This window comes from Sminthopsis crassicaudata, chromosome 3, assembly GCF_048593235.1.
Source record: "Sminthopsis crassicaudata isolate SCR6 chromosome 3, ASM4859323v1, whole genome shotgun sequence".
Classification (NCBI taxonomy): Eukaryota; Metazoa; Chordata; class Mammalia; order Dasyuromorphia; family Dasyuridae; genus Sminthopsis; species Sminthopsis crassicaudata.
In genome coordinates, this window is record NC_133619.1 from 357,200,498 (window position 1) to 357,227,627 (window position 27,130).

The 27,130-nt window shown below is 31.8% G+C and overlaps 1 protein-coding gene across 3 annotated transcripts in view; it reads right to left on the reverse strand.

The window, feature by feature from the left end:
* CNTNAP5 (contactin associated protein family member 5) overlaps positions 1 to 27,130 on the reverse strand; it is a 949,942-nt gene that overhangs the window by 130,486 nt on the left and 792,326 nt on the right. For all 3 annotated transcript variants that reach the window (XM_074301761.1, XM_074301760.1, XM_074301762.1), the window contains exon 19: positions 8,119 to 8,346. In XM_074301761.1, the coding sequence (XP_074157862.1) occupies positions 8,119 to 8,346 (228 nt within the window). The remainder of the gene's footprint in view (positions 1 to 8,118; positions 8,347 to 27,130) is intronic.

Sequence of the window (27,130 nt, forward strand, 5' to 3'; positions counted from 1 at the left end):
TTTATCAAAAAATATTTCAGCTACAAAAGGAATGCTTATTTTCCCACTACATTTAGCTGTGTGCTTAATTTATCTCATACCTTCCTTGGATTTGTTCTTTCATTGCCAATTTATTGAAAAGCTTTACAAATGCCACTGCCCTATGCGGAGGGAGACTGGGGCTTACTTAATTATTACTAACCTGAGTTTGAAATCAAGGACTGCAAAAGAGAATTATTTGCAGTTTCTTTTATTTTTATACTTTTCATTTTTAGTCTCATTTGTTTTTGACTTTAGGCTTCTTAATATAGTTTGAGATCCCATCACAGGATAAGGAAAAATAAAGGAAAATGGGTTTGTACAACAAACAAATAAAACAACAATTACAACAGCAAAACCCAAGAATTAATATATATGTGTATATAGTTACATATATATATATATATATACATAGTTTTATATACATTTTATATGTAGTTTTATATATATTATATATTGTTTATATATACATATATATGCATATAACCAACAAACAATTGCTGAAAATATTGGGATTTACTTAATGATGCAATCATATATCTAAATTCTTCTTTTGGGGGAAGGGAAATTATGTCAAAATATAGCATAGTATTAGGGAAATATATGGAGACAACCTGAGATTTGCTTCTTATAAGGAACTCTGAGATGAGGAAACCCTCAACTAATAAAATTTGGCACCTTTACTTCAAGCTAAATGTGTAGAACATTATAAAATGTTGGTATTTGTCTTGAATCATATACTCATATGTCTAGGGTGAGATTTTAACTTAGGTTTTCTTCACTTCAGGCCAACTCTCTATCCATTATGTCATGCTGCCTCTTTGACATTGTGAACAGATACACTAGACTATCTGTAAAATCTCTTGCTTCTAAATCTAGTGTCTTGTTCTTTTGTTCTTCACAAGTCATTTGCCTCAGTGTTGTGTCAATTTAGTGAACAAAAAAAGATGTGACCTGGAAGGGACATAAGATGACATGTAGTTGAGGACAGAAACAGTATTTGAGGGACATGTTGGGGTAGGTACAAAGGAAAACTAGAAAGGCACAGTCCCCACCTCTACCAAGGTCATCATTATAAATGAGATAACATTTGTAAAGAGCTTGAAAACCTAAAAGTATGATTTAAATACAATTAGTATTTATAAATATGAAAATGAAGGCATGGAGTAGCTAGGTCAACACCTTATTTCATAGCTGTGGGTGGTAAAGCTTAAAGCTATGAAATATCTGGTCTAAGGATATTGTCCATAATAGTGGTAGAGAGGGGAACTGATTGGAGCTGCATTGCTTTTCAACTTCATTTCACATCCTTGGGGAGAAATCTGGCATGGTATGAATGCAGTTTCTCAAACTTTGCCTTAAGATATGATATGAGTTCTTGTAACTAAATGGGGGAAACATGTAATTTTGATTGATTAACAATAAATATTTGATTTGCATTTTATATCTCTCTTTTATATACCTATAAATCAAAAAAGGGTTGTAAGTGGGAAAAGTTTAAGAAGCCCAAGTACAGAATGTTGGAACATAAAATTAAGAAACACCTGAACATGCTCTTTGAGATAATATATGGAATAAATTATTTTATTGACACTATTGGTTAAAATCATGCATTAACTTCTTATTCTGATGTCTCATTATACTACAAAACTTTGTTTTCCCCAAAGACTAAGTCCAAGTTCTGCCATATTTCCTCAATAAATAAATTAATAATTGCACAAATAAATAAATGAATGAATAGTTTTGCAAAATACTGTAATGATCACAAAGTTATTTATAAATATCATCATACATGATCTCAATAACCCATAGGTATAGTGAATTTCTGGTTTTCATCAGTGGAAGGATTGCCCACATCTGCGAAATTAAGAAATACTAAAAATATTACTTTGGGTTAAAAATTACCTCCAGTATCTTCTTATTGATTAAAAATATAATTTCTTAGGTTTACAGGTAATTTAATATAGAAGTTCTTTGTGCTATTTGATTACTGAGAATTTACTCTTACTATTAGGTTCACCTTTTTAACCAAACATGCACTACCAGCATTCATCTCAATCTTTGTGTAAAGTAACGAATGGGATTATATGGTCTCCTTCAAGAGGCTATGTTATTGAGGATGACAACCATCAATCTAGAAATTTGAAAAAGAAAGTAATAATGATTTTACAATGTCTATATAACTATCCAAAACAATAATAATAATAATAACAAAACAAAACAAAACAAAAAACCTGCAAAGAGATCATAAAAACCAGAGCTTCGGCTCTCTAATATGTGTGTTCCGCGTCTCAAAGTGCAGGTATTTGCAAATCAAGTGATTCTTAAAATGGAATTGGATATTCTTTAATCAGAGAAAACTGATTTTTATATACTTTATCTGTTTTTTGAAGCCTTTTTAAGTCCCAAATCACAAAATCCATTCTCCCTTATTTTTTTTATTCAAGTTACTATACGAAAAAAAAAAATTCTGAATTTCTTTTGTAATAATATAAAGACATTGATGTTATAATATATAATAAATTGAAATTTGCAAGCCTTTATAAATATAAACTTATCAATGATAACCTCAATTGATCAGTCAATCAGAAATAATTTACAAGAATTCTGCCATTATATCTTCACAACAAAAGTCGTGATATGAAGTACATGCTATTATTAGATGGTGAAACTGAGGGAGACTGCTATTAAACAACATGTTCAGGATTACCCAGCTTATAAGTATTTAAGGCTAGATTTGAACTCAAATCTTCTTGACACCAGGTCTAGTGTTTTATCTGCCTGTGCAAAATTAAGTAAATGTGGGAGATTTTATATATACACGCACATACATATATGTGCACATACTTGCATGCATATATGTATATGTGTAAGCATATGTATTGTATGCATAGATATATGTGAGTATATTTATATATAAAATTAGTAAAGCTTCAAGTATTGGGAGAATCAGAAAAAAGTCTATTGAAGGAGCTGATATTTGAGTTGGACTCTATAAGGAGCCTAGGATTTTAAGAGGTGGAGGTGAAGTAAGAGAGAATTATAAGAATGAGACAGGGTACAGTCATCAGAAAGCATGATCAGGGGATAGTTTAGGAAATATAAAAACAAAAATTATCAGTAAATTTTATATATGTTTATGCATATATACATATACTAATGTAATCTTATTAAGAGCAGGGTCATAGTTGCTGTATTTTTTTTTTATGACTCCAACACAGCGCTTGGCACACAGTAAGTATTCAATAAAAGCTTACTGAAATTTGGTTTTTAATAATAAAACCTTGAATTTTAGAAAATGTTTCTTTCAGAAAACTTAAATCATCCATGCAGAGGTGATTGTAACTGTTACTCTGGAGAACTATTTCCTAAATACTCTATTTCTACTCTTTATAAAAGATAATTTTTTGGCATAGCTGGGGCACCTGCTAATTTCAGGAGAGGAGAAATAATACATTTTAAAGAGTTGCAGTTTGAGGTATTTTTAGGTTATGCCTAGCATTGGTAAACAGCTGTCGAGAAGTAGATTTTAAGATACTCCAATGCTGGATTTCTCTTTATCTGTATCTCCTTGGTACCAGCTGTGTGAAAAAGTGGAAAATACTTCCATTCATCATTATTTTCAGCAATGTAATCATGATTGCAAAGGTAGACAGGCTATCTTATAAGTGAATGCATTAATAGTATTGATATAAATAAAAGACTAAAGTTAAGTGGGAGGTATACTCTCTATAGTAAAGCAAACTAAAATTCTGGTACTGCTTCTATGCTAAGATGATATATTATAAAGTATTGTGCTTGGAACATATGGACTAATTTGGACTCTTATCCTAACCATCAAGAAAACAAGAGGGGCAGATGATGAGAGAGAAGAAAATGGAACTGATTTCAGCAAGTCTTTTCATAGATTATGTAAAGCACATAGAAACAAAAAATAATATACAGTCAATAAAATATTTTACTTGTATTCAGAAGTACCTAAGGACTTTGAGGACAACAGGGATGTGTCAGGTCAAAATTATGATGTGAAGTTTGTCTTTAATGTGCTCTTCACACTTTTCTCCACCTCTTATCTCTTATCACCTTCTGTATCCCACACACTGAATTCTCACACCACAAAAGTTTCTTAGTGTATAACTTTAGCAGCACTATTAGCTTGAGAGGCAGAAGGCCTGAGTTAAGATCCCAGATTAGATTTTTAACAATTGTAAGGCATTGGAAAATAATTTTACCCACTGGAGCTTCAGTTTCCTTTTGTGCAAAATGAAAATAACAATGCTTGTGGTACCTCAGAGATTTGGGGTGGGGAAAAATTTTTAAGCCACAAGATGTAATATAAATGTGTTATTATTATGACCACTCCTATTGTAATTATTTATGCTCCAAGACTAATTTCCTCTTTTCATCCTGCCTCATTAAAACATCACTTCACTTATCTTAATCTACTTTAAGAAATTGGAAAGAAAGTAGTAAGAATCAACCATTTATATTTTAAAAGAGATAATTTCTCCTAACTAGAATTTTTTCTATCAATTTGAGTATTTTTAAAAGCACAGGAAAGGAAACAAAGAAAGCATATGTGCAAGGCACAGTGTCAAATATTTTATTGATATGTTCTTATTTAATTCACACAATATTGTTGTGAAATGGTTGTTATTTTACAGTTTAAAAAACTAAGGCAGACAGAGATTAAATGACTTGCTTAGGGTGACACATTCAAAAACTTTTGGAGCAAGATTTGAACTCAGATATTCCCAGCTCCCTTATCTACAGTCCCACATACCTGCCTAAAGGCAGTAGAAACATTTTGGAGCTGAAGACTTTAGTCTCAAAATTTGAATACAATTCTTGTGTAGAGAAGCAAATCTATTCTTCTAGTTACTTCCTTGTATTATTTCCAATTTTTACTTTATAAATTTATTCAAATATGGTTATCATGTTTTTTTTTTCCTTCATTAGATTCTGAGATCCCTGGGAGAAAGAATTGTATTCTGCCTTTTTTTTTGTAACAATTGTACCAAGCACAGTGTATACCACATTGTTAGTAAATGTTCTTCTATATTCAAAAACTATATTATATAGGTTTAAGAACAATTACTCCACCCAATAGGAATGAACATTTGACAAGCCATACCCCAGTTGATAAATTGTTAAAGCGTATGATTAGTCAATTTTCAGATGAAGAAATTAAAAACATTTCTAGTCATATGAAAAAAAATGATTTAGCAATCACTATTGATCAGAGAAATACAAATCAAGGCATCCCTCAGGTACCATTACACACTTTCAGATTGGCTAAGATGGTAATAAAAGATGAATTATGAATGTTGGAGGGATGTAGGAAAACTGGGACAATAATATATTGTTGGTGGATTTGTGAACTTCTGAATCAAGCATTCTGGAGAGCAATATGGAACTATGTCCAAATGGCTATCAAGGTGTGTATACCTTTTGATCCAGCAGTATCTCTACCAAATCTATACAACAAAAAGATCATAAAAAGAGACAAGAGTCCATATATGCAAGAGTGTTTGTAGCAGCCCTTTTTGTTGAGGCAAGAAACTGGAAACTGAACAGATGCCCTTGAGTTGAAGAATGGATAAATAAGTTATGGTATATGAATGTTATGGAATTAATATTGTTCTATAATAAAGAATCAGCAGGATGATTTCAGAGAGGCCTGGAGAGACTTACATGAACTTTTGTTAAGTGAAATTAGTAGAGCTAAAGGAACATTGTACACAGCAGCAACAAGATTATGCAATGATTAATTCTGATGGATGTGGCTCTTTTCAACAATGTGGTGATTCAAGCCAGTTCCAATGAATTTGTGATGGAAAGAGCCAGAAAGAGGACTATGGGGACTGAATTTAGATCAAAACATGGTATTTTCACCTTTGTTTTTGTTTGCTTGCTTTTTTGATTATTTTTTTTCCTTTTTGATTTTTTTTTCTTGTGCAGCATTATGATTGTGCAAGTATATACATATATGTATACATATACATACATGTATATACATACATATATATATATAATTTACACATGTTTAACATATAATGGATTATTTGCTGCCTAAGGGAGAGAGAAAAAATTTAGAACACAAGCTTTTGCAAGGGTGAATGTTGAAGAATATCTATGCATGTATTTTGAAAATAAAAAGCACAAAAATTTTTTAAAATGTGTCAATCCTCTAAAAATGTGTCAGTTATCTTCAATAATGTGTTAATTCCTCTAATAAAGTGACCAAAAAGTCACAGCACAAGGTCCTCATATTAAAATAATAGTAGTAATAATTAATGTAGTCATCATAAAAAGTATTAATTCATGCTCAAAAAAGGGAATGAGCATTTATCTCTTTCTTTTAAAATCTCAAGAGAAATAACTTGTCTCCCAACCTATAATATTTTAGTCACCCAAACTATTCCTGATTTCCTAGCCATTACTTAACACTGAATACTAGAGTATTAAAATAGTTTTCATTAAAATATATGAAAATACTTTGACAAGCGTCCTTAATAAACAAAACAGGATCATTTCCAGAAACTTTCTGATGCAACTTTAAAGAGCATTAGCTTTTAAATGAAAATCTAATAGTGTGAAATAAATTCAAATGAGATGCATATTTAAATCCTTAATTATTCTTACAATTATTTCCAGGTATTTATATGAGGTTCTGATAGTTAGACAGTCAATCAGCCATCATTTATTAAGTACCTTTTATATATCTGATAGTATTCTAAGTGACAAGAATATAAAGAAAAAGATGAATATCAGAATATTCTAAATGGATGCAATGACAAAATAATTAATTTGTAGAGCTAAAAAGTATTTTAAAGTTAATCTAATTAAATATCTAATTCGGTAAAAATACAGTTTTTAAAACATGCCTACCAAATGGTCAGGCAGTCTTTGTTTAAAGGCTGCTTCCTAAGATCTCAATTTGAGGTAAACAATTCCATTTTTATACTTCCCTAATTACTACATTATTTTCTTGTTTTGAGAAAAGAAACTCTTTATAATGTTTAACCATTCTATCCTTTGGAACAATTCACTAGAAGTCTTTGAGGAAGCTAAATGGTTCAACAGATAAATCTTTAGGGTTAGAGTTGAAAATACTGACATTGAAATTAGGCTTCAGACATTTACTACATATGGAATTCTGACCAAGTCACTTAATCTATATCAAGCTTAGTTTCTTTCTCTGTATTGCAAGCTATCTGGACTCAATGGACATTAAAGTTCCTTCTAAGTATAAATCTAAAATCATATGATCCAATGATTATCTTATTATTTTAAACATAAAAATTCTTCAAACATTTGAAGACAGATTTTTTTTTAAACAAACCAACTATCTCATCTTCTCTGAGGATGTTCTATATCATATTACTGTTTATCTTCTACAGTGCTTGAGATATGTGTCTTATCAATAGTAATCACTTGCTGCAAATTTTTTGAAGAAAAGGATAAATGAGTATAATTAATTATCTATATGATATAGTTTACTTATGTTTCATATCTTTCACTATCTTTTCTTGAATATGTTATTTTGTCAAAGGATTTTGGTTTGTTTGTTTCCTCCCCCTCAATACATGGTTCCCAGAAATGTACATACTATTTCAGATATTTTCTGTAACAATTGACAATATACAAGTGTTTATTAGTTTCTGTGATGGGGACTATATATCCAAAATGTAGCTTAAGTGTGCATTAACATTTTCTCTCCTAAAATAAGCCCTCTGAGAAAATATTTTAATAAAGAAAAAAAGATAAAAAATGCCAAAAATCTTTCCAAGATTGTAGTTATTCTTACATTTTTTTTCTTTATACACAATGGGCTCCAGCTTGGAATAAATAATAAAAAAATTACTATTCTACTATTGAGTCAAATTAAGTTGAAGCACTTGAGACTTCAGCACTGAAGTACTTGTCACTCTGAATACTAATTGTGAACAATAGTTTAATGCCTCCTAGTTGCTTTTGTCTGAAAGTACGCAACATGAAGGGAACTAAATCCAAATGGGATTAATGCAAATTCCAAAGGGCAGCCACTGTCATTCTAACACTGTACTGGTATCCATACCCCAGAGAATTAACACATACCATTCTTGGAGAGAAGAACAGCCATGTAGTCTTCAGAATAAGAGTCAATGTATAGTAGAAGACTGGGTGTTTGGCCCGTCAAAAAATTAAATGCAATATTTTCCTTTGATGATGGCATAACATCCATATAAATGGCTGAGGAGGAAATACTTGTATTCTTGGTCACTGGATAAGGTTCTTGAAAACCATAAGTAATAGAAGTACCAGCTTCAAAAACAGCAGAAACTTCTGTAAGATACAAGAAGAGAATTATATATGGAGTTAGCCCAGTGTTTTACACAAAATAAGTCCTCTCTGAATGTGTTTTTTTTCCCATTACATTAATTGCATCGAGAATTACAAATTCTTTTTAAAATGGCCATTAAGGTATCTAAAAGTGGTCTTGTGCCATTTGGATGTCTCAACAAGAAAGTTGTGACACTTAAAATCTCTGTGATTGTGAAGAAGTACTTGAATTGCTTATGGACTTTACTTTCCTTAGCCATAAAATGAAAACAATATTCACATTGTCAAAGTTCAACACTTAGTGTAAAGAAAGATGTTAATAATCCTTAAGGTGCTTTATAAATGTGAATTATTATTTCTCTGTTACTTGGGAGAATTGGCAGGGAAAATACAGAATCTTTTGAATTATATGCAATAAATGAGAGATGTCTATTATTGACCAGGTCATTATAATTGAGGACCTGAGGACCAGAGCAGATGAAAAAAGTCAATCTCCTCTAGTTCTAAGTATATTATACAAGAATCCTATGATTCATCAAAATTGGGGGTGGGTAGGATGGATCATGGTACAGAAAGGGTACTGACAATTGACTTGCATAGTATTTTAACAATACATTGCATAGTTATGCATGCAATATGATATGCATAGACTACCAACCATCTGCACTAAATTTTGAAGAAATAGTCTTATAAAAAGGTTTGTAGACATCAATCAAGTTGCTCTCCATATTATAAATTTATTTATATACAATCATTTTTACACATGTTCAGAGGTATGCCTAATATAAATTAAATGAATAAGATTAGAATTCTTGCTTCTTTACTTTGGTAGGATCCATGTCTGCAATTGTGGAAGAAGAATGTGACAGCTATAGATGGAGTGAGAAAAAGTATTTATCCTTACAATATGACCCTTTGCAACTTTGCACACCTCAAAAAAACAGGAAAAAACCCTTTTGTGGCTGAATCTATTCTATCTTCAGAATGTTTACTGAATTTTGTGTATCATAGGTAATCCTTGGATTCATTTTCAGCTGAATTTTACCTGTAGAAAGAAATCATGGATAAAAGGGAAGCTGTGATTCAACAGAAAAAGCACTGGCACTAGAATCAGAGGACTTATGTTCAAATCCTATTAATGATAATATCAAATGATATTGGACAAGTCACAATCTACCCAAGTTTTACCTTCCTCGGATTCAAAATGAAGGGGATGAACTAAATACTCATTGAGTTCCTTTAGAGCTCCTTTGGAGAAGCTAGGTGGTAGAAGGAAGTAACTCTAAAAAAGAAACAAATAAAAAAGCCTATATCTTTGCTAAAATGCTCCAAACTCTTGGAGACTCATCTATGAGATAAAAAGTGATCTCAGATACTTACTAGTCATGTGACTCAAAGCAAGTGCTAAACCTTATTTTCCTCAGTTATTCATGTGTAAAATGAACAAGAGAAGGAATTGAAAAAAAAATTGTATCTTGGCCAAAATCATTCCAAACTGGGTCTTGAGGAATTGGACTGAACAACAACAAAAGAGCTCCAGAATTACAATCAGGGAACATTAGGTCAAAATCACACATATACCTGGGAATTACTTTTAAAATAAATCTCATTAAAATCTTTAGTAATTTCCCATTTTATGCACAAAATTCACATTTTCATACTTTTCTCCTGAAGTTCTCTATTTAGCCCTATTAAGGTTCCTGAATATGACTTTTACCTCATATTGTGGTGGTACATTTGTTCCATCTTGAAAAAAAAATTAACACTATATATAGGAAAAAAAAATTAAAGCTGAATTTTTGTGCATGTCTGTTGACAAATTAGAGATGTTACATCTTTTTCCCTAAGGTTCAGCATGATTCATATTTGTTGTTTACATCACAATATTAATATTTCTGCTTATAAAGACATGCAGTAAGAATCTGTGATGAGTGAAGTTTTGGTTAATAATCAACTGTATTCCATCAGTTTTCTGATTGCATTTTCTAAGGAAATCTCTGTCCATAATGTAGGCTTCCTTGTCCTACTTAGCAGAATAACAATTTTTTTTTTATTTCATGCTTCTTTTTCTTTTTTTTGTTAAATCGTTAGTTTACTTCAGGGCAATCTATTAAGAATAGAACACTAGGTGTAGGCATAGCTGCTACATGATCATGAATGTTCTCTTTATTATTTTATACTTAGAATAATCAATATATCCCAAAATGATTTTTTTAACCAGCAGGAGAAGACAAGATATTTTGTTGTAATATCCAGTTTTATATTTACTGGAGATATTTTTTGTTGTTTCTTTTTGCTTTGTTTTGATTTTTAGCAATCTGAATGTGCTTAGTCAATCTCATGCCTAATTCTTCTTGGGTTTTTATGAGTAAATGCTATTCATTTATTGAATTACATGAGTGAAGAATTTTAGACCTCTTGATAAAGAACAAGATTTATGACCACTTACATCCCCAATAGTAACCTAAAGGAGAAAGAAGATGGGAAAAAATAAAACATATGGACTGGTAAATGCCTAATACTAACGACAAAACTGGTATAATTTAAATGTTATGTTACTGAAGGACTGCATCATTTTTATTGAGAAAAATCCATTGGATATCTACTAAACTTAGAAATAGAAAAAGGCACAAAATAGGCCATGTCTCCAAGAGGATTATTATATAATTTTCATAAAAAGAAAAAAAAAGAAAAATATTGTATGTAATATGTCTAGTCTGTAGCACTGACAAAAAGTTTCATAGGACTATAGGGAAAAGAGAGGAAATTAGACAACAGAGATCACCCTGGCCTATAGGTAATGACTTAAACAGATTTAAACCTTCTTTTTGGTTTAACAGTGGCCAAACAATATTTGGAAATAAGTCAAATTATATAATTTTTATAATGAGAACAATCTGACAATCAAATGGAAATATTCCATTTAATAGAACAAAGCAAAAAGAAACAAAAATAAATGTTGTTCTTGAAATCATAAGGATTAATTAACCTACCCCCCTTTACCCCACAACAGCCTTTATCATGACTTTCAGAAACCAAAGAAAGGGCTGGATGAATTCTCCCTACATAATCTGGTTTGGGGAAAAAATTTTTGATATTTGTTTGTCAAAAGTTTTAGGGAGATGAATTAATGGTTCCACCATAATATCTTGAAAAAATGTTAGACACATTATCTAAAGACAACCTTATATCTGAATGGATCTCTGTACAATTCAGCAAAATTGGATTTGACCTCAATTATTTCTCTGAACTATATTCAATCTCAATGTTTCCTACTTCACAGAATCCCGCTGCAAAACAATATTTCAGATCACCCTGGGTTACAGTAATATTCATGTATAACAGCTAAGGACTTCATGATTTCTTTTATCAAAAGAGATATCAGAAACTCAAGAAAATGATTGCTTTATCTGGGAATTTTAAACATTTTTTCAACATGCACCTCAAAATATTTCAATATTAGTTTTATTTATAATCACATAAGTTTTATTTTATGTATGTAAAAAATAACATTCTTGGGAAGATTTTGGGAAGAAAGTGGAATAGGATGATAAATTTCAAGTTCTCCAGATTCCCCTCACAAATAGAACAAATTTATGCATCAAGGCAAGCATAGACTGGTGAAAAATCAAGATTTGGGGCACAACAGTGGTCCTGCTGGTACAACCCAACAAAATTTTAAGAAAGATCCCAGGCAAGGGATTAACCTCTGTAAAGTGCAAACAACTCCAAGTTAGCTCTGTTGAAAATGAGTTAAGGAATCCTTGGGCTAGCTAGGTGTGGCTGGAACCTCCACAGGAACCATAGAGATATTCACCTCCTGGACTGTTTGTTGAGTTGTGTTTGAATCTGGGAAGATGGGGTGAATCTCAGCTGTTTGAGAACACTAACACTGGGTGAGAAGGATCTAGCACTGGAGAGTGCAAAAGGGATGCTGTTGGCTGTGGGCACTTACACCATCTCCCCACCCCATAATTAGAGATGCTTACACTAATCACTCTTATTTTAAAAAATGAAACAAGGAAGAAGAAAGAAACCCACCATTGTAATATACTATGGGAACAAGGAAGACTGGGATTCAGCTTCAGAGGAGGATACTGAAGTAAAAAAAGCTTCTACCACAAAGAGTAACATGAAATGTGTCTCTGCCTAGAGAGAATTTATACAAAGACTCAAAAAAGAATTTAAAAATAAAATGAGATATTAAAGAAAAGCATAATAATAATAATAATAATAATAATAATAATAATAATAATAAACAACCAGGAAAAATAAGATAATGAAAAAAATTAGCCAACTAGAAAAGATTTAGAGTCTCAAAGATGAAAATAATTCTTTGAAAATTAAAATTGGGAAGGAGATGCCAATGAAGTTATGAGAGACCAATAAATAACAATACAGATTTTAAAAAATGAGAAAATAGAATAGAATATGAAACATCCCATAAGAAAAATGGCAGATTTGAAGAACAGATCACAAAGATAAAATATAAGAATAATTGGACTGCCAGGAAATTGTGACTAAAAAGAGAACCTTGACACAATAATGTAGGAAATAATCTCAGAAAATTGTTCTGAAGTAACAGAACATGAGGGAAAAGTAGAAATAGGAAAATCCACCAGTCACCACCTCAACGAGATCCTTTGTGGAAGACACAAAGAAATATTATCACCAAATTTTGAAACCCCCAGATCAAAAATAAAATTTTGCAAGGAACAAGAAAAACATACTAAAAGACTGAAGGTCATGGAAACATATCTACCAATAATAAAAAGAACTAGAACTGAAGCCAAAAATATCATATCCAGTAAAATTATCTAAAAGTTTGAATAAGAAAACTGGACATTCAAAGAACCTGAAGATTTTCAGGACTTTCTATCTACTAAATGTGACCTTAAAAGAAAATTAAGCCGATAAGAACCAATATCAAGGATCAATATTAAGGAACTTAACATGGGCAAACTTTTTAAACATGGACAAATTGTTTTTTTGTAGCCACAACTCAGGAGTTCTAGTATAATGGAATGGGTTAATATCAAATACCAAGTCCCACACACAAACACACACACTCATTACTACATCCTAGTTTAACCTGGGGAGCCAATACTTCCCAGAATTACAATGTGATGTACTACAGGCCCAGGCAAACAGGCATCTCCCTAAGGCCCAACAATAACAACAACAACAGATGGATCTGGCCATTTAAATTATACTGACAGGAAAGGCCAAGATATAAACTCAAATCAGGATAATAATGTTAAAACATTTATGGTAAAAAACCCAAAGAAAAGAAAGAGATGTTAAGTCCAGGAAGCGCTCATGGAAGAGCTTAAAAAGAAGTTTAAAAATCCTATGAGAGAGAGATAAAATTTTGGGGAAAATGGGAACATGCAAGAAAATTATGAAAAAAGAGTCAACATCTTGTAATCCTGTTTAAAAAGTAGAATTGGCTAAGTGAAAAATGAGATATAAAAAAATCAAGAATTTCTTAAAGAGTAAAATTGACTTCCAGGAGTGATATCTAGATGGAAAAATGAAGAGAGGAAGCTACTTGAACTCTCCCAGTTTCTCTCAAAACCACAGGAAACCAAGCTCTGAACAATATCATTCTATCGAATGAAACAACTCTTTAGGTCAAGATAGAATGGAAAAACTTCAAGAAAGGTCAGTCTCATTGGAATGAAAAAGGTGTTCAGCCCAGCTCAGACAGACTTTGGGAAAGCCAATGAGAGGATCTTAATCACAGCAAATAAACAACTGAGATCCTCAGTTCTAGTTCAATAGAAGAACAAAATCAGTGTGACAGACTCCAGTCTCCTTTCAGAAGGCAAACTCTGAGAAATCAGGCAAAACTATACCCTGAAAACACAAGGGGCCTCTGGGCTCAAAGCCAAAGCTAAAAAGCTAGAAAAAGAACAAATTAAAAAAATAAATAACTAAATTAATGCCATATTAGAAATTCTGAAATGCAAAGGAGATATTAATGAAATTGAAACTAAGAAAACTATTGAACTAACAAATAAAAGTAAGAATTAGTTTTATGGGTAAAAAAAAGCCCAAAAGATAGAAATGTTGGGTTAATTTGATAAGAAAAAGGAAAGAAAACAAAAAAAAAAAAAAAAATCAGCAAAGTCAAAAATGAAAAGGATAAACTTACCACCAATGAAAAAAAAATTAAAGCAGTAATTAGCAATCATTTTGCCCAACTGTATGATAGTAAGTCAGACAGTTTAACATAAATCGATGAATATTTACAAAAATATAAATTGCCCAGATTAACAGAAAAGAAAACATATTGATTGTTTCTTGTTCCTTGCCCCATGAAATAAATTACTTAACTGTCCCATTTTAGAAAAAAAAAAAAACTGAGAAAAACTTTTGATAAACTTCCTAAGAAAAAAAATCTCCAGGACCAAATAGATGTACAAGTTAATTCTACCAAACATTTAAAGAACAATTAATTCAAATACCAAGTCAACTATTTGGAAAAATTGTGAAAGGAGTCCAGCCAAATTCCTTCTTTGACACAGATGCTATTGATACTTAAACCATGAAGAGCCAAAACAGAGAAAGAATATTTCAAACCAATTTCCCAAAAGAATATTGATCCAAAAATTTTAAATAAAATATTAGCAAAGAGATTATAGAAACTTATCAGCAGAATAATATACTATGGCAAAGTGTGATTTATACCATGAATCCACAATGCTCCAATATCAGGAAACCATAATCAACCACATTAATAACAAAGCCAACAGAAATAATATTATAATGTCAATAGATACAGAAAAACCTTTGAGAAAATGCAGCACAAATTCCTATTTAAAACACTAGAGAGCATAGGGATAAAGGGAGCTTTTTAAAAATAATAAGTAATATCTATCCAAAACCAACAGCAAGCATTATTTATAATGGAGAGAAGCTGCACACATTTTCAATAAGATCAGAGGTGAACAAAGATGCCCATTATAACCACAATTATTCAACATCGGTCTATTTGCCAAGAAAACCTTAAGAATTATGTGAACATGATTACAAAACACTTCTCACACAAATAAATTCATATCTAAACAATTGGAAATCAATAGCACATGGATAGGCTGAGCTAATAAAATAAAAATGATAATTTTGCCTAAATTGATCTACTTCTTCAATGCCATACCAATCAAACTGCCAAAACATTATTTGATAGAACCAGAAAAAGATAACAAAATTCATCTGGAAGAACAAAAAGTCAAGAATATCAAGGAAATTAATAAAAAATAAATACAAAGGATTCTGGCTTAGTAATACCATACCTAAAACTATTTTATGAAACAGTGTTAATCAAAACTATTTGGTACTGGCTATGAAATAAGAGTGGTGAATCAGTGGAATAGCTTAGATATGCACAACACAATAATCAAGGCCTATAGTAATAATAGTGTAATATCTGATAAACCCCAAACTCCAGCTATTGGAATAAGAAAGACCTCACTATTTGACAAACATTGTTGGGGAAACTGGAAAATGTCAGAAACTCAGCATTTCACATCCCATACCAAAATAAGATAAAAATGGCTACATGATTGGGGCATCAAGGATGATATCATAAGAACCAGAGAACATTATGAAAGGCAAAATGGACAATTTTGATCACATTAAATTAAAAATGTTTTGAACAAATAAAATCAACAGAAACAAGATGAAAAAGGAAGTACAAAGCTAGGAAAAATCTTTATATCCAGTGTTCCTGATAAAGATCCTATCTTAATATATATTAATATATAATAATATATATAACTGTGTCAATTTTATAAGAATACAACTCATTCCCCAATTGATATATAGTCAAAGGATATTAGTGGACAGTTTTCAGATGACAAAACTAAAGTCATGTGTAAGTATATGAAAAAATGCTCTAAATAACTTCTGATTAGGAAAATGTACATTAAATCAACTTTGAGGTACCAGCTCACACCTCTCAGATTGGCTAAAATGACAGGAAATGATAATGATAAATGTTAGAGGGAATGTGGGAAAACTGGAACACTAATTATGAAATGATCCAACCATTCTGGAGAGATTTGAAACTATGTCCAAAGAGCTATAAAACTGTCTATACCCTTTAACCAAACAGTGCCTTTACTGGGTTTATATCCCAAGGGAATCATAAAGGAGGGAAATGAACCTACATATGCAAAAATGTGTGTAACAGCCTTTTTGTTGTGGGAAAAATTGAAAAATTAGAACATGCCCATCAATTGGGGAATGGCTGAATAAGCTGTGATATATGAATGTATTGGAATATTATTGTTCTATACACAAATATGATTTTAGAAGGATCTGAGAAAATTTACATGAACAGATGCTAACTGAAAGACACAGAACTAGAAATACATTGTACAAAACAGCAAGAATGTGGGATGATCAACTATGAAATATATGCTGCTTTTCAGTGGTTTAGTGATTCAAAGCAACATCATAAAAGGACTCTTTCCTTATTTTTACAAATAGTTTGCATATTATTGGAATTAATTGTTCTTTAAATATTTGATAGAATTCACATTTCTTGTTTTGAGCACATGGTACATAAATAGACCATGTAATAAATAGGTCATCAAACCCTCAAATTTAAATGTTAAAAGGCAGAAATATTAAATGCATTCTTTTAATCATATTGCATTAAAATTACATTCAACAAAGAGCAGTGGAAAGATAGCGTAAAATTAATTGGAAAGTAAATAAATGAATGCATCTTAAAGAATAAACGGGTCAAAGAACAAATCAAAGTAACAATCATTAAGTTGATTGAAGAGAATAACAACAATGAGGCAACATACCAAAATAAATAGGATGTAGCCAGAACAGTATTTAGAGGAAAATTCATTTCTCTAAATTCTTATATCAGTCAAACTAAAAAATGAAAAGAACCAATCAGTGAATTGGGTATACAACTACAAAAATGCTTGAAAAAAAAAACAAATTAAAAATTCAAATTAATTAAAAATTGAAAAACAAGATTGAAAATCCTGAAAAAAAAATCAAAGGTAAGATTAATGAGATTCAAAGAAAAAACAACTATTGATAAATATTTATGAAAATTTACCTTGATTAATAAATCAAGACATAGAAAGTCTAAACCCTACTTTCTTAGAAAAAGAAATTAAGTAAACCATTAATGAACTCCCTAGGATAAATCACCATGGCCAGATGGGTTTATAAGTAAATTGTGCCAAACATTTGAAAAACAATTAATTCCAATACTATGTAAATTATTTGGGATAAAAGATGAAAAAGGGACCCTATTAAACTCCTTTTAGGATGCAAATGTGGTGTTGATATATATGAAGTGTTCTAAATGACTATTTTTCTTTTAAAATTGTTTTTCTCCCACCTCCCACCTCCAAGCAAGCTATAGTTAAGAAAGAATATATTTATGTACATAGATAGATAGATATAAATATAAATATATTTATTATAATATATATATAATAATAAAAATATGATATATATAAATATAAATACACACACACAAACACACCTACACACATACATATCTTTCCTTTCCCCACTGACTCTTTATTCTAATTCTTCTATTAAACTTGTCTTGATATTACTTAACCACCCTCCACACTTGGATTCCTCCTTTGTCTTCTTCCCTCACCCTTTGCTTCCCTGTCCACCTATCCCTCATATACATATGTGTGTATGTGTCTGTATATATATAGTGTTGCCTATTTAACCCATTCCTTATGTGAATAGATTTTCAAACTATTATCCCTCCTTTCTTCTCTAGTATCTCTGTGTCTATTCTTCCTATATGTTTCATTTTATAACATGATTATTATTTTTACCTTAACTCTACCCAAAATTTTCCTCTGAATTAACCTATTGTTAATATCCATCTTAAACATATGGTATTTGTTTCCCATGTAAAAAAATGAACAATTGGTCCATGTTTAGTTCTTTGAAATTGATTTTTGATATTGGCTCTTAAATTTCCCATTAAGTTTGAATTTGGTTGATAGAAAGTCCTGAAAATCTGCAAGTTTGTTGAAAGTACATTTTATTTCATTCAATATCATAGATAATTTTTCTGGATATGATATTTTGGCTCCAGGTCCAGTTCTTTTGATTGTCCATAGATGTAATGTTCTTGTTGGTTTTCTGGAGGTCTTGGAGCAATTTTCCTTTCAGTTCAGTAATCACCAGGAGAATAGCCAGGTGTTAAAGTCTAAATTCTTTATTGTCTCCTTGCCTGGGGCTGGGCATATTTCTGGAGAGCCTTTCAGACCAGCCCTGGTCTTAGTGAGGGAAGTGCAGGAGGTCAGACACCAAGGTGGTGTGAGATGAAGTGAATGAATCTGGCTCTGAGTCCCCAGGCTTGTGCTTCAGCCTCCAACCACCACAAAGGTGGACAATGGAATGAACATATCTCTCAGTCCCTGTTGGCTGTTATATACTCTATTATAATTACATCATTGTAGGTGTAAATCTTGTAGAAGTACATGTACTGAACTAGAGAACTATTAATCACCATGCTAAACTAGATAACCATTGTCTTATCAATTCCACTGACTTAACACCTTGTAAGAATCTTTGTTTCAGAGTTCTGGCCTATAACACATAGATGTGATTCCAGGACCTGCAGTCTTTTATTGCACCTGCTGATATGTTCTGTACAATTTTAATTGTACTTCCAGCATATATGAATTGTTTTTTTCCTTGCTTGTTGCAAAATTTTCTCTTTGATCTAGGATTTTCAAAATTTGTCAATAACATTCCTATGTGTTTTTCACAAAGGATCTCATTGAGGGAGTGATCAGTGGATTTTTTTCTATTTCTACTTTTCCTTCATGTTCTATCACTCCAGGACATTGTTTTCAGGTTATTTCATGAATTGTTATGTCATTTATCACAACTTTTAGGCAACCCAATTATTCTTATATTTTCTATTATTGATCTGTTCTCCAGATATGTCATTTTTCTTTTGTTTCACATTTTGTTCCATTTTTTTCATTCTTTATAATATTTTGTTATCTCTTGTTCCTTTATAGCATCACTGGCTTTCCCTTGCCCAATTCTAATTTTCAGAATTATCTTCATTTTTCAGACTCTTTGTCTCCTTTTCTTGCTGGTTAACTTAGTTTTTCCTCAGTAACTCTGATTTGATTTTAAAATTCTCTTTTGAGTTCTTTGTTAAATTCTGTCTGGACAGGGAACCATTTCATTTTACTTTTTTGGGGAAAGAAGGTTTTTTTTTGTTTCCCTACATCAGTATCCTCCTCTGAAGATGGATCCCTGCCTTCCCTATATCCATAGTAAGTTTCTGTGGTGAGGTTGTTTCTTTTTTGCTGATTCATTTTTAAAATAAGATATATTAATGTAAGTACCTTTAATCATGGGGTGCAGAATGGTTCCTCAATCTTTCCTTCAACTCTCCCTCTGACCTGGAACCCCAAACCAAGAGCTCCATCCTCTAGCAAGTGCCCCACAACTAGCATTGTCCCTGACTCAGAGCTTCTGCATTTATAAGTATGCTGGTTTCTTCTTATCTAGGACTGTATCTCTGCAGCACAGCTGGGCCTGGCATTCCTAATGAGCTGAGATTCATTCAGTTCTCTTGGACTCAGACTGCAACTTCACAAACAGTTCAAGAGGTGAAAGGAGACTCCAGCCAAACCCAACTCACCCAAGATATCCCCATTTGTTGTTTCTGTAGCTAGTGTGAAGGTGTTTTCACTTCACATGGGTTAATCCCCAGCCTGGAGTCTTTCTTGGGTTGTTAGCTAGAGGACCCATGTTGTGCCCCAAGTCTTCTTGATTTTTCACTGTCTGTGTTCACCCTGAGATTCAAATGTGATCTCTTTGTGAGGGAAATCTGCATAGCTTGAAATTTCTCAACCTATTCCACCATCTTCCCAGAATCATCCCCTTCTGAATCATTTTTGATTAAAGAACCACTTCACACCTGTCAAAGTGGCTAATATGACAAAAGAAAAAAAAAAGGAAAGAGATAAATGTTGAAAGATGTGTGGGAAAATTTAGACAGTAATACACTGTTAGTGGAATTAGAGCTATTTGGAACTATGCCCAAAATATAACCAAATGGTGAATAACTTTTGATCCAGCAATACCACTATTAGCTGTGTAACCCAAAAAGATCTTAAATAGGGGGAAACTTAAATATACAAAAATTATTCATGATAGCCCTTTTGTTTGGTGGCAAAATATTGGAAACTTTGGGGAAGCCCTTCAATTTTGAAATATCTGAACAAGTTATTATATATGAACAACAGTGTGCGATAAGAAATTATAATCAGGCATAATTCAGAGAAACCTGAAAAGATTTGTACAAAATGAATCAAAGTGAAAAGAACAGAACCAGGAAAACATTGTACACAGCATTAGCAATGTTTTGTGATTATCAACTATGAATAACTAAGTTTTTCTTAGAAACACAGTGAAACAAGAAAAGTACTAAGGGCTTATGAAGAAAAATATTATCTACATGTGATTCTGAATGAAAAAAGCATATTTTTCTTCTACTTAATTCTTTCTTTTTTATTATTCTTTTTTGAAATGTTTCTTCTTTTATAATTCTGATGAAAAGGAAATATGTTTTACATGATGGCACAGACATAAATGATATGAAAATGCCTACCATCTTTGGAAGACAGGAGAGAAGGGAGGGAAAGAGAAAACAAATGGAACTCCAAATCTTATAAAAATGAAATGATAAAAAGTTTTTTGACATGAAACTTGGGAAAATATTATTTAAATGGATGAAACATTCTTGATTAAAATAACTAATTTTTTAAATTTATATCTTGTTTTATTCATAATAGCTTATTTTTCCAAATACATGTAAAGACAGTTTTCAACATTCATCTTTGAAAATATATTATGTTCCAAAAGTTCTCCTTCCATCCCCAGCTTCCCTACCTTCCCTCTTCTCTAGAAAGAGCAAGCAATCTAATATAGGTTAAACATGTGTAATTCTTCTAAACATAGTTCCATAATTTTCATGATGCACAAGAAAAATCAGATTAAAAGGAGAAAAGAAAACATGAAAAAGAAAAAAAAACACAAGCAAACAAGCAAAAAAAGTGAAAATACTATGCTTTGATCCATATTTAGTCTCCATAGTTATCTCTCTGGATGTGAATGGCTCTTTCCATAACAAGCCTATTGTAATTCTCTTCAATCTCCTCATTATTGAAAAGAAAAAGGTCCAACACAGTTGATAATCATGTATTCTTTTTGCTGCGGTGTACAGTGTTCTCTTGATTTTGCTCACTTCTCTTAGCATCTATTCATGTAGGTCCTGCTTGAATTTTATATACAACAATGATATTCCTGTACATTCAGACATTCAAGCATTCCCCAACTGATGGCAACCACTCAATTTACATTTCCTTGCCACTATAAAAAGGGCTGCTACAAACATTTTTGCATATTTCCTCTAAAAAACAAAAACAAAAACCTAATAATAACAATAATAAGAAAACTATTTCAGATAGTGACAGGGATTCCAACTATGATGACATTAATTGATAGGCATAATCCACTGAAAGGAGTTTTTGATAAAGTTGCATAGTATTCCCAAGGTGAGCAAGAGCACAAGCACATAAGAGCTTGTGTTTGGTTGCAAAGGAGTAGGGACCCTACTTACAGTTCCAGGGATTCTGATCATTTATATAACACAGGCAAGGAGAATAGTATGCATACCTTTTCTTAGCTCATATTCTTTAGGAAGAATAGAAATCTTACATATGTCCAGAACTAGCTCTAAAAAAAGGTGCACAAGGAACTCTGAAGTTTTGAATAAAAACCTCCAACACTTAAGAGCAGAACCCAAATATAAATTTAAAAGTTAAGAAATTGGTTGGAAAATGAGAAAACAAAAATATTAAGAACCTAATTATAGAAAGTTACTATTGTGACAGGGACAGTCAAAACACAAAATCATAAAAAGGCAACAAACTCAAAAGTGCTATAAGAGAAGCCTCAAAGAATCATGAATAAGGTTCAGATCCCCAAAAGAACGCCTGCCTGGAAGAGCTTAGAAAATAAAAATAAGAAAAGTAAAAGTTAAATAAGAAAAGTAAAGAAAAATCTGGGAAAAAATGACAGCAAGATAAAAAAAAAATTTGAAAAATGTCAAGAGCTTGATAAAGGGGGCACAAATAATACTGAAGAAAGCAATGCCTTAAAAAAATAAAATAAGCAAAATAATAAAAAAAAAAAGGCACAAAAATTTCACTAAAATGAAGAATGACTAAAAAACAGAATTGGCCAAAAATAATAAAAAATATATAAAATACACAAATGACAACTTTAAAAGCAGAATTGATCATATGGGGGGAAATGTACAAAAATAATTTGAGGGGGAAAAACTCCTTTGAAAGTCTTAAAGAGCAAGTGGAAAAAACATATAAAAGAAAATCCTTACTTAAGTGTCAGAACTAGGCAAATGAAAGCTAAAGATTCCATGAGGCCTAAATAAATAATAAACAAAATCAAAAGAATGAAAAAATAGAACAAAATATGAAATAATTCATTGTAAAAAGAAATGATCGGGAAAATCATTCAGAACAAGGCGAGATAATTTAAGAATTATTGTACTACCTAAAATATATGATTTAAAAATACCCTGAATACCATTTCTTGAGAAATTATTAAAGAAAACTGGCATGGCATCACAGGAATAGAGACTAAACTAGAAATGGAAAGACTTCTCTACCTTGTGAAAAAGATACCAAAATGAAAACTCTCAGGAATATTAGGATTAAATTCTGTATCTCTCAGGTCAGATAAAAATATTGGAAGTGTCCAGAAAAAATTCCATATTATCATGTAGTCATATGCAGGATAATAAAAAATTCATCATCTTGTACATTAAGGAATCAGAAGGGTTGGAATATGATATTTCTGAGGGCCAGAAAGCAAGGCTTAAACCCCTAAATCACCTACCTAGGAAAACTATAATAATCCTTACCAACAGATTTGCAAAGAAATTGAGGATTTTAAGCACCTTATTAAATGAATAGAAATGAATAAAACATTTGATATTCAAATGCAAGACATAAAAAGGTGAAGAAATTCAAAAGATTTGATAAGATGATAATTGTAACTATTGAGAATTTTATAATATTACATCAGTTTAAAGGATTATACATAAACAGGGAAAGGTTATAATCTGAATATGATAGAAGTGTATTTAAAAAATAAAATTAATGTCTGATAAAGAGGAACACACTGAAAAGAGAAAGAAAGGGGCAAATTCTTTTTTTTATTTTTTTATTAATTTTTATAATTATAACATTTTCTTTCACAGTAAATAAGCATAGGTAATTTTTTTTTTACAACATTATCCCTTGTACTCCCTTCTGTTCCGAGTTTTTCCCCTCCTTCTCTCCACCCCCTCCCCTGGTTGGCAGGCATTCCCATATATATTAAATATCTTATAGTATATCCTAAGTACAATATATATGTGCAGAATCGCATTTTGTTGTTGTTGTTGCAAAGGAAATATTGTATTTGCAAGGTAAAAATAATCTGGGAAGAGAAACAAAACAGAACAAAAACAAAAAAACAAAACAAACAAACAAACAAAAAAAAAACACAATACTCTCAGTTTACACTTATTTCCCAGTGATCCTTTTCTAGGTGTAGATGATTCTGTCCATCATTGATCAATTGGAATTGGACTAGCTCTTCTCTATGTTGAAGATATCCACTTCCATCAGAATACATCCTCATACAGTATTGTTGTTGAAGTGTATAATGATCCCCTACTGGTTTCACTCAGCATCAGTTGATATAAGTCTCTCCAAGCCTCTCTGTATTCCTCCTGCTGGTCATTTCTTACAGAACAATAATATTCCATAACATTCATATACCATAATTTACCCAACCATTCTCCAATTGATGGACATCCATTCATTTTCCAGTTTCTAGCCACTATGAAAAAGGGTTGCCACAAACATTTTGGCACATACAGGTCCCTTTCCCTTCTTTAGTATTTCCTTGGGATATAAGCCCAGTAGTAGCACTGCTGGGTCAAAGGGTATGCACATTTTGATAACTTTTTGGGCATAATTCCAGATTGCTCTCCAGAATAGTTGGATTCTTTCACAGGTCCACCAACAATGCATCAGTGTCCTAGTTTTCCCACAGCCCCTCCAACATTCATCGTTATTTGTTCCTGTCACCTTAGCCAATCTGACAGGTGTGTAATGATATCTCAGAGTTGTCTTAATTTGCATTTCTCTGATCAACAGTGATTTGGAACACTCTTTCATATGAGTGGAAATAGTTTTAATTTCATCATCTGAAAATTGTCTGTTCATATCCTTTGACCATTTATCAATTGGAGAATGGCTTCATTTCTTAAAAATTAAAGTCAATTCTCTGTATATTTTGGAGATGAGGCCTTTATCAGAACCTTTAACTGTAAACATGTTTTCCCAATTTGTTACTTCCCTTCTAATCTTGTTTGCATTAGTTTTGTTTGTGCAGAAACTTTTTAATTTGGCGTAATCAAAATTTTCTATTTTGTGATCAATAATGGTCTCTAGTTCTCCCTTGGACACAAATTCCTTCCTCCTCCACAAGTCTGAGAGGTAAACCATCCCATGTTCCTCCAATTTATTTATGATTTTGTTCTTTATGCCTAAATCTTGGACCCATTTTGATCTTATCTTAGTATGTGGTGTTAAATGTGGGTCCATGCCTAGTTTCTGCCATACTAATTTCCAGTTTTCCCAGCAGTTTTTATCAAATAATGAATTCTTATCCCCAAATTTGGGATCTTTGGATTTATCAAACACTAGATTGCTAATTTTATTCACTCTCTTGCCCTGAGAACCTAACCTATGCCACTGATCAACTAGTCTATTTCTTAGCCAATACCAAATGGATTTGGTGACTGTTGCTTTATAATATAGTTCTAGATCAGGTACAGCTAGACCACCTTCATTTATTTTTTTTTTCATTACTTCTCTTGAAATTCTCGACCTTTTGTTCTTCCATATGAATTCTGTTGTTATTTTTTCTAGGTAATTAAAATAGTTTCTTGGGAGTCTGATTGGTATAGCACTAAATAAATAGATTAGTTTAGGGAGTATTGTCATCTTAATTATATTCGCTCGGCCTATCCAAGAGCACTGAATGTCTTTCCAATTATTTAAATCTGACTTTATTTTTGTGGCAAGTGTTTCGTACTTTTGCTCATATAATTCCTGACTCTCCTTTGGTAGATATAATCCCAAATATTTTATACTATCGACCATTATTTTGAATGGAATTTCTCTTTGTATCTCTTGCTGTTGGATTGTGTTGGTAATGTATAAAAATGCTAAGGATTTATGTGGATTTATTTTGTATCCTGCAACTTTGCTAAAACTCTGAATTATTTCTAATAGCTCTTTAGCAGAGTCTTTGGGGTTCTCTAAGTATACCATCATGTCATCTGCAAAGAGTGATAATTTGATTTCCTCATTTCCTACTCTAATTCCTTTAATCTCTTTCTCGGCTCTTATTGCCGAGGCTAGAGTTTCTAAGACTATATTGTATAGTAATGGTGATACTGGGCAACCTTGTTTCACTCAGAAAGGGAATGCAAATTCACTTATAAAAGTGGCATGAATTATCTTTTACATTGGAAGGCAATATGGAGAAATTGGATAGGAGTGTTTGAACCTAATATTTGTCATAACTTGACTCAAAGATGTAGAAAATTAGTTTTAGCTAAGTAAAAAAAAAAGTATTATGCTATAGGAAAAAAAAAGAGAAAGGATATAAGAGATGGAAGGGGCTGAAAAAGAAAGGGATAATTATGAAAAGTAATAGAAGTAAAATGCTTTTGAAAATGAATGGAGTACACTTTTGGGATAAGAATTCACTAATTGATAAAAATTGCTGGAAAAATTAGAAACTAGTATAGCAGAATGTAGGCACAGAGCCCATAGAGCTATACCTAACCCTATATAACCAAGATAAGGTCAAAATAGATTCATGATATAGAAATAAAGAATGATACTATAAACAAATTAGAAGAACATAGTTTACCTCTCATATTTGTGGAGGAGGAAGGAATTTGTGACCAAAGAAGAACCAGAGCTCATTATTGATCATAAAATAGATAATTTTAATTATAGTAAGTTAAAAAGTTTTTGTACAAATAAAATGAATGCAAGAAAGGGAAGCAATAAACTGGGAAAACATCTTTCCATCCAAAGGGTCTGATAAAGGCCTTATTTCTGAAATATTTAGAGAACTGACTCAAATTTATAATAGTTCAAGCCATTCTCCAATTGATAAATAGCCAAAGGACATGAACAGACAATTTTCAGATGAATAAATTGAAACTATTTGTAGCCACATAAAAAGGTGCTCCAAATCATTATTTCTACTACACACCTGTCATTAGCTAAGATGACAGGAAAAGATAATGACGAATGTTGGAGGGGATGTGGGAAAACTGGGACACTGATACATTGCTGGTAGAATTGTGAACGGATCCAAACATTGTGGAGAGCAATTTGGAATTATGCTCAAAAAGTTATCAAACTGTGCATATCCTTTGACCTCACAGTGTTGCTACTAGGCTTACCTCCCAAAGAGATCTTAAAAGAGGGAAAGAGACCCATATGAAAAAATGTTTGTGGCAGCCCTCTTTGTAGTGGCTAGAAACTGGAAACTGAGTGGATGCCCCTCAATTGGAGAATGGCTGAATAAATTGTGGTATATGAATGTTATGGAATATTGTTGTTCTGTAAGAAATGACCAGGATGATTTC